The 9,193-nt window shown below is 44.4% G+C and overlaps 1 protein-coding gene across 1 annotated transcript; it reads left to right on the forward strand.

The window, feature by feature from the left end:
• Positions 1-856: 856 nt before the first annotated feature.
• On the forward strand, positions 857-6,253 carry ACTC1 (actin, alpha, cardiac muscle 1). The gene is made up of 7 exons (XM_006831800.1): positions 857-1,085; positions 1,693-1,843; positions 2,948-3,272; positions 3,940-4,101; positions 4,283-4,474; positions 5,239-5,420; positions 5,928-6,253. Exons 2-7 carry the CDS (start codon positions 1,715-1,717, stop codon positions 6,069-6,071), a joined length of 1,134 nt encoding a protein of 377 aa, XP_006831863.1. The 5' UTR covers positions 857-1,085; positions 1,693-1,714; the 3' UTR covers positions 6,072-6,253.
• Positions 6,254-9,193: the final 2,940 nt, after the last annotated feature.

The following is a 9,193-nucleotide window of genomic DNA, read 5'->3' on the forward strand; positions in this document are numbered from 1 at the left end:
GGATATTGCTAGTCCACAGGGCACATTCTGTGTTGGTTTACATGTTAGTATGATTCAAGCTGCTGTTATCATCCCAACCAAAATATCTGAGTGTTTAGTCTTTGGGCTTGGAACAAAAGCTTTTGCCCCCAGGTTAAAATGTTCAAATATTCACTAGAGGGAAAGCTACTTTCTAATTTGTTCCTTCATTTGTTTTGGCACCAGGGGTCATTAAAAAAAAAAAAATTTTTTTTTTCCTAAAGACCCCAGTGTGAATTTGACAAACACTTCTTTCCCTTCCCTCTTCCAATAAAGGTAAGTACCCTCTTGTCATCTAGCGAGGGTACAAGTTTAGTCAAATTCATTACAATCATTCAGACCCTAGTGTCTTAGCCTCCTCCCCTGATCAGACCCTGATCCATTCATGGGTTGAGGGCTAAAATGGTGTGTGCTCATCTCAGCTTTCTGATCCTAGGAGCACAGCCCCAGCTCCTAAGTAAAGCTATCCAGGTTGGTCTCTCCTTTGCCAGCTACCTAAACGTGCTGCTGGGGTGCCCTTTGTACCCACACGGACTGCCAGGACTGTCCTCCTCCAGTGCCCAATCATGGAAGATGACAAACTGCTGCCACTCCCCTGCTTCCTTGGTTCAGCAGAGGGCAGGGCGCCAAGTCTTCCCACTTGCTTGTGGTTTATTGTCTTCCTAGGCTGGTGGGCTGGGGAGGAACAAACCCACAGCATATCCACGGAGTACCCAACCCTAGAAAGGGGAGGGGGGCGGGTTGGCGTCACTTTGTCTTCCCCTGCCCCTCCCTAGTTCCCTATTTGGCCATTCCCCTGGCTGCCCCCTCCCCTTCCTTACATGGTCTGGGGGCCCATGCTGATGCTCTCCCCTGCCCTTGGCTCCATGAATGGCCTCAGCGCTCCTCAATGGTGCGAAAGCAACCAAATAAGGCAAGGGTGGCCAGCCAGGTCCCCCACCCCTGCCCCCGGCCGCTCCAACTGACCCCGTCCATCAGCGCGCTATAAAGCCGCGCGCCCTGTGCCCCACGCCCTACACCAGCGCCAGCCGCCGCCAGAGCCGCGCCGAGCCTGACCCACGGACGAGGTGAGTCAGCGTCCCCCCCTGCGCCCTCCCTCCCTGCCCTAAACCAAGACTCCGCGCTCCCGCCGTCCAAACTTAAGCCCAGACTTTTGAGATTTCATTCTAACTTCTCTTGCCCTGGGTGTCAGTAATCCCTGGAGGGGCGCGGGCGCACTGGTGAACCTTGTGCATCCATTGTGGCGCTGCGCGCTCTTTTCCCTCTAGCAGATGCACGGGCATGGGTGCCTGCATGGGACTGAAGAGTAAGTTCCCGGTTTGTAAAAAAAGATATGTTAAAGGGCTGCGGAGACCTGCTAAGGGTAGGGTCTCCTGGGTTGCTCGGACGGTCGGTTCCTCCTCGCACCTGTGACCCAGGGTGAGACTCCAGGACAGGGAGCCTGGGTGGGTTCCTCTCGGCTTTTCTTCACCTATAGCCCGGCCCTCCCCGCGCAGCTTCCATCTCCTCGGAGGCTTCTTCTCCGCTTGTTCCTTTACTTGCCCAGAGGAAAGGGAGATGGCAGGCGTTTCCCCCCAGTACCGGCTTCTCCTCTACCCACTCCTCCTCGAGCGCCAAGACGGCCAGCTCGGCAGGCACTGACCGTGGGCCACCTGCTGTGCCCTCTACCTGTAGACCCTGCTGAAGCTGTGCCAAGATGTGCGACGACGAGGAGACCACCGCCCTGGTGTGTGACAACGGCTCCGGGCTGGTGAAGGCCGGCTTCGCAGGCGATGACGCGCCCCGTGCTGTCTTCCCCTCCATCGTGGGCCGCCCAAGGCACCAGGTAAACTCACCACATTCACCTGGCCGGCTCCACTGTGTGCCCCTTTCCTCCATCTCCTCAGTCCAGCAATCTCTGAACTGCCGCACCTGACTCTTCTGTTTCATGAACACGTTAAGTCAAATGAAGTAAAGACTAATAAACTTCAAAACCATGCCACAACAAGAAATACTCACATCATCCCCCAACATACCAAAGCATGTGCCCTTTTATTCACTCAACTCCCAGTACACACCTCTCAAAGGTTACTATACAGCTCCTCTCCTCCACTCCCAACCATCTAGATTTTGAACCCACAGTACCTTGTCCTTTACCTTTTATACACTTCATTTCTTCCCTTTCAGTTCTGCTCAAAACTTACAATAATGTAACTGCTCGCAACCAACCAGGACACAATAGAAATTCCTCCCCTCTTATTGGGCTCCCAAAAGATGTAATCAATCTCCTTCCTGGCTGTTGCAATTTTAGAATCCAAGCATGGCAGAGGCAGTAAGGCTCCATAGTGATAGTGACATACCACTTTGTTTATTAAGAGAAATGCCATCTCTGGGTTTGCAACATGTCTGGCCAGATATGCCGCCAGGGCGGGAGAACTGCATTCCTCAGTGTCTCTGACACTGGGCAGCTGTGGGCTGGCTGGGGTTCACTGTCAGGGTGATAATGGCTTAGCTGTCTATCTTTTTATGTTCACTTGATGGATGTCAAAATCTTTTCTTAGCACAAATACAATGTGTTCTTAACTCCATCGTTCTAAAATGTAGTCATCTGTATTCTGGTGAGCATGGGCCATGAGATTATGAATTTAATAAAAGCATTACAATAGTTTTCAAAAAAAAAAAGTCAGGGCCTGCTTTGTCAGTGAAATAGGTTTCTCCCCTTGCTCTCCTTATCCCAGTTTTATTCTGAACAGCAGAATTATATCTCTTTTAGAGAAGAGGGGGACGGAGAGACTATACGATTGATCACTTTTCTCAATTGGTGTAAACTATTAGTTTATTATTGCTGGTACTTACACTTGACTTGGCAGTTGGATGTAAATTGGTAATGCATCAGTTAAATTACTAACATGGTAGTAGCTTGATTGTTGCATCTTTTTTCTTCCTATAGGGTGTTATGGTGGGTATGGGTCAGAAGGATTCCTACGTAGGTGATGAGGCCCAGAGCAAGCGAGGCATTCTGACTCTCAAGTACCCCATTGAGCATGGCATCATCACCAACTGGGATGACATGGAGAAGATCTGGCACCACACCTTCTACAACGAGCTTCGTGTGGCCCCTGAGGAACACCCTACCTTACTCACAGAGGCCCCACTGAACCCCAAGGCCAACCGGGAGAAGATGACCCAAATCATGTTTGAGACCTTCAACGTCCCCGCCATGTATGTGGCCATCCAAGCAGTACTGTCCCTGTATGCTTCTGGCCGTACAACAGGTATACTTGGGCTGTGGGGAACAGTCACTGATTAATCCCATTCCCCAGTCATTGGCCTGGTAGTGAGTCAGTCTCTCAGCTGAAAAAGAAATGGTCCTTTTCTCATAAGCACTGGTATGGATCTTATCTGTGCTAAGAGAGTGATAACAACAGGACCCCAAGATTAGCTTCAGAACATACCTATTGTTATGAGTGGGAGTATTTTGGGTTAGATTCTTCCTTTATCTAAAGAATGTGATGTCACACATGTACAAGCTCTGCATAATGTAGCACTCTGAAGGCAGCTGTCATTTATACCATCACAGCCCCTGGACAAACATCTTCAAAGAAGACCCACATTCCTTACAGAGCGAAAGAAAGAGCAACATATATAAATTAGTTAGAAGGAAGGGAAAAAAATAGCCTGGAAGATCATGTGCGCTCATGGCTCACACAAGAGATGGTTATTTGAAAGTGTCTGGGGAAATTTTTCTACAGGAATATTTAAAAGGATGAGCTGTTACTATCTTCAGAGTTAGAATTCATTACACTCATTTTTATTTTTCGTGTGTTAGGGAACTAAGTTTATCTGAATCATTGCTAGTATCTCTTAGTCAACATTGGAAGCAGGCTTTGCCATGGTTGTAGTAGTAGGTTTTATCTTTTCCTTGTCTGATTCTTCTAACAGGCATTGTGCTGGACTCTGGGGATGGTGTAACCCACAATGTCCCCATCTATGAGGGCTATGCTTTGCCCCATGCCATCATGCGTCTGGATCTAGCTGGTCGGGATCTCACTGACTATCTCATGAAGATCCTCACTGAGCGTGGCTATTCCTTTGTCACCACTGGTGAGTGTGTGTGTGTGTGTGTGTCTCTGTGTGTGTGTCTGTGTGTGTGTCTGTGTGTGTGTGTGTGTGTGTGACCTACCACAGATGTGTCTGTTAGTGCCTTTCCTCAGTGAATCTACCTACTTCCCCACAATTGACTAAGTTCTTCAGAGCTTGACTGTGACGCCCCTTATTTCTACAGCTGAACGAGAGATTGTCCGTGACATTAAAGAGAAGCTGTGCTATGTCGCCCTGGATTTTGAGAATGAGATGGCCACAGCTGCCTCTTCATCTTCCCTGGAGAAGAGCTATGAACTGCCTGATGGTCAAGTCATCACTATTGGCAATGAGCGTTTTCGCTGCCCAGAGACACTCTTCCAGCCCTCTTTCATTGGTGAGTTGTAGGGGCTGATGTAGAGGCACAGTTTTCTTATGGGGATCTCGAGGTCTCATGGAGTGATCTATTACAAGTAGGAAGGATTAAGAAGTCCTTGAGTTAGAAGTCCAATAGCTTTAAGTCCCACATAACTCAGTCTCAAGTCCTGATGTCTCATTAAATGGAGAGTTCATGTTCTGCTCCTGTGATACCCTAAAGATGACATACTGACTTTATTTCAAAATAAAGAGTGAGGGTGAGTAATAACTGAGTATCATAAATCTCCAGGAAAAGAGGTGCTGACTCATTCTACTTACTAGGCAAGGGAGCTGGCTTTTTCTTTTACCATGAAGTATAACAATCCTACTCCTTGTAAGTATGCATGTCTCTATTACCAAACATCTTGTACAAGGAATGATTTTCAAGAGGAAGATCATTGCCAAGCTCTTATTTTAGTCCATAAATTAAAGTTGCATTAATTTAACTTAAATATGTCTCTTGTCCTTTTCCAAAGTACCTCCCATACATCTGATGGTTACGGAAATGTTCACTCCAAACAGGGTGCTAAACACAGTTGTTCATTTCTTGGCAGTCTGTTGTGGATTAACTGTCAGCACTTTTAAGAAACACCTGTTCCACAAATGTCCTAGAGTATATTTTATAGGGGAACATATGTTTCAGAGACAAATGGTGACAACTCACTGACAAAGAAGTCCTAGTCTCTTTTCCCGTGCTGTGGCCTGAGAACACTGTGATTCTTTTCTTTTTCCACTTGTTCCTAGGTATGGAATCTGCTGGCATTCATGAAACTACTTACAATAGCATCATGAAGTGTGACATTGATATTCGCAAGGACCTGTATGCCAACAATGTCTTGTCTGGAGGCACCACCATGTACCCTGGTATTGCTGATCGCATGCAAAAGGAAATCACTGCCCTGGCTCCCAGCACTATGAAGATTAAGGTGGGTGAGCCAAGGCAGGTCTTAATATGGCAAACAGAACAGGATTTCCAACTCCTTTTACCCTACTCTTAGCTTCTTGTCGCCTATAAACTTTACCTTTTAGCATTTCTAGCATCTAGGTTGTCAAACACTATTCCAAGACAGGAAAAAAAATTTAAATGTTTTCAAGCAGTGGATAGAAACACATTTTTGGAGAAAGCAAAAAAGATCTTTGGATGCATTTGAAGCCTAGCTTCTACTATACACTTAACTTACTACTATATTATTCTCTAGTTAAGAAAATGGGGCAAATTCTTATTTTGTTGAGTCTTTGATCATGGAATTGGTGAAGTTGAGGGAGTATCATGCAATATGACCTAGCCCTGTTATTTTGCAGTACGAAATTACTCACATTATACAGAATTCATAACTAATATTTTCTTCTGTGAATATCGTCATTGTATTGCTTGCTCAGTTGCTGGGAACCTGAAAGTTCATTGGAAGTCTTTTGTTGTTTTCTTTCTGCAGATTATTGCTCCTCCTGAGCGTAAATACTCTGTTTGGATTGGAGGCTCCATCCTCGCCTCCCTCTCCACCTTCCAGCAGATGTGGATTAGCAAGCAAGAATACGATGAGGCAGGCCCATCCATTGTCCATCGCAAATGCTTCTAAGGTGCCTTCCCTCTATGCCTACCTAACGTTGAGGATGACAGTATTATGCTTCTTGAAGTCTTCCAAACCACCCTCCCTCATCTCTCATCAATCATTGTACAGTTTGTTTACACATGTGCAATTTATTTGTGCTTCTAATATTTATTGCTTTATAAATAAACCATACCAGGACTTGCAACCTACAAAAGCCTTGCATTTCTTTTTCAGGGTGGGCATGATGTGTGGTAAGTGTTTGTTTACTGCAGTTTGTAAAGCCATATATTAGTGGTTTTGATACCATGAGCATGTACATGAGTGCTACATTACATTGCATATATTACATTGTATAGCCTTACAGTGCCATAAGGCTATATCATATAATGTAGCACTCATAAACATAGTCCTGGTGTGGCGCTGTGGGCTAATGCATCAAACTGCAAAGGCATTTGAGCTGCAAGGTTGGTGGTTCAAGCTCACTAGCTGCTCCTTGGAAACCCTATACAGGGTCACTATGGGTCAGAATTGACTCGATGGCACTTAACAACAACAATAAACAGTACCATAAAGTTCATCAGAGGAATTAGGGTGAGATTTATATGGGAGTCACAGTATTAAGTTTTAATTTTACACTTTGGGATGGAATACAGACTATATTTCGTGTCAGAAGAGTAGATTAGCAAGAAATGGAATCAAATGAAACAATTCTATAAGATTAGTGACTTTTGATGACATTGAAAATTGTTGTGTTAGCATATGTTACAGTTTTTGGATTCCTGGTGTGGCACTCTAAGATCAGCAGTGGGCTGAGAACCCCAACGTCAGTGGTTCAAACCCACAAGCTACTCCTTGGAAACTCTGTATAGGGTCACTATGAGTCAGAATTGACTCAACAGCACTTAAAAATAACAACAACAGTTGTCCCTAATCATTTTACTGATTATTTAAAATGAATTGACTTTAAAATTTCAATTCTTTAGACTATTCAGTCATCTTCCTAGGGGCTAGGAATGTTAATGATGAAACACTAATGCCAGCTGACAGCTGCTTCCCATTCCAAATGTCCCCTAAACAAATCGAGATCATTGGGTATGTTCAAAACAAGTGAGAGAAAACTATAGGAACCAGATACTTCTGGCTGACTGGTGAGACAGAAATCTTCTTCAACCTTTTTGTTTATTTGAAATGTCGGGATCTTGGGTTGGGAGGCATGAAGGCTATGAAGTCCCAAGAGAGCAAAAGGATGGGCCATCTACAATATCTGCTGTGCTCCATGCTGGGGCTCTGCAAAGCATACAGGGAGGAGAGATTTATCTAGGAGCATCAAGGACATGTTTTATCTTTGATGGACTCACATACCCAACACAAAACACCCCAATGTCCTTATAAACATTGCTACCATTTGGAAACCAGGGGTTATCTAGGAGGTTTCAAGGAAGCATGAATATGGATCTAGGTCTTGAGGGATGGTTTAGAACTAGAGAGGTGAGAAATTGTTGTTAAATGCTATCAAGTCAGTTCCGACTCACAATGACCCTGTATAGGGTTTGTGAGGAACAGCTGGTGGGTTTGAACTGCCGACCTTGTGGTTAAGAGTCCAGTGCTTGAGAAGAGCAGAAAGGAAATCTCAACTAAAGGAGTTGGGGGCAGAGGCCAGGAGACAAAGCACAGAGTAGACTGAAGAGATCAGAAAAGACATAATGATGAATTTTAGAAAGTCAAATTGGACAGTTAGCGTTACATCTCATGACAGAAGCCTTACATTTTTCATTTGTAAATTAATTGTTCATGAATTATCAGGGCCCAAAGAGCTCTAGTATCACAGTAAGTTAAGCATTGGTCTGTTAACGAAACGGTGGTTTGAATTCACCACTCTACAGGAGACAGATGAGGCACTGTGCTACCATAAAGATTTGTTGTTGTTGTTGTTAAGTGCTGTCAAGTCGGTTCTGACCCATAGCGACCCTGAACAGGGTTTCTGAGGCTGTAAATCTTTACTGGAGCAGAAAGTCTCATCTTTCTCCTGTGGAGCAGCTGGTAGTTTCGAACTGCTGACTGTGAGATTAGCAGCCCGATTTGTAACCACTATGCTTCCAGAGCTCCTTAGAACCATGCAAATAATGTATGTGGAACTCTTAATAAGAGGATTAATCAGTAACAGACACCAGCTATTTGAAATCCTCCCTACTACTGTTGCCACATCTTAACTTTTTCTTGCTTCCCCTGAAGACTAGACAATGCTAATTAAAGTATCAGTTACCTAATCTATGTTCTTGGGGATAAAACTAGAACAAACCATTCTACCAGAAATCATGTGCATAATTTAACAATAGCTTTCTGCACATAATATTTTATTAGACTAACTTTTAGTATTGATGTTTCACAGGCTATAGGTGAAAATGTTTTTAGTTCAAATCCCAGTTTTACTACTCTCTAGTTGGAGTCCTGGACTGCAAAGTTGGTTTGAACTATAAGGTTGCTAGTTCAGACTCACCAGTTGCTCCTCAGAAACCCTCCACAGGGCCGCTGTGGGTTGGAATCGGCTTGTAACAACAAGTTGAATGGCCTTAAGCAAATGATAAGGTTGAGTGAAAAATTATCTGCACTCTGGCTGTAGAATTTATTTTAATCAACTTTTAGAAAAGACAAATACATCATTTGTCGACATAACCTCCTTGTTTTTCAATACACTTTGCCCATCTATTAACAAGCTTACGTATTATTAAAAAATGTTTTAGGCTGAACTTTGAGCCCTGAATACACCACTGACTTCACTTCTTCATCAGAGATGAATCTTCGTCCTCGAAGGGCTGCTTTCAGGGGACCAAACAGGTGAAAGTCTGAGGCGTAAGATCAGGACTATAAGGAGGATGTTTTAACACCTCAAAACGAAGTTTTTGCAGAGGGTCAACATCGTGTCATGCGAGCTCACACCTTTGGATAGTAGGCCTTTACGTGTAATCTGAATTTGGGCTTCAGTTCTTCAGTAAGCCCCTCACTATAAGGAGCACTGTTGATTGTTGAACCTTTTTCCTGACAGTGTTCCAATGCTGGCCCTTGAGAATCCCAGAAAACTGTAAGCATCCATTTTCCGGCTGATGGTTGCCTTTTGAACTTTTTCTTGGTCGGTGATTGAGAATGTTTCC

The sequence above is a fragment of the Chrysochloris asiatica genome, unplaced genomic scaffold (genome assembly GCF_000296735.1).
Source record: "Chrysochloris asiatica unplaced genomic scaffold, ChrAsi1.0 scaffold00004, whole genome shotgun sequence".
Classification (NCBI taxonomy): Eukaryota; Metazoa; Chordata; class Mammalia; order Afrosoricida; family Chrysochloridae; genus Chrysochloris; species Chrysochloris asiatica.

Coding starts and splice junctions, on each gene's coding strand:
- ACTC1 (XM_006831800.1), top strand. CDS start 1,715: ATGTGCGACGACGAGGAGACCACCGCCCTGGTGTGTGACAACGGCTCC. Junction 1,844..2,947: donor TGGGCCGCCCAAGGCACCAG/GTAAACTCACCA, acceptor TTCTTCCTATAG/GGTGTTATGGTGGGTATGGG. Junction 5,421..5,927: donor CCAGCACTATGAAGATTAAG/GTGGGTGAGCCA, acceptor TTCTTTCTGCAG/ATTATTGCTCCTCCTGAGCG.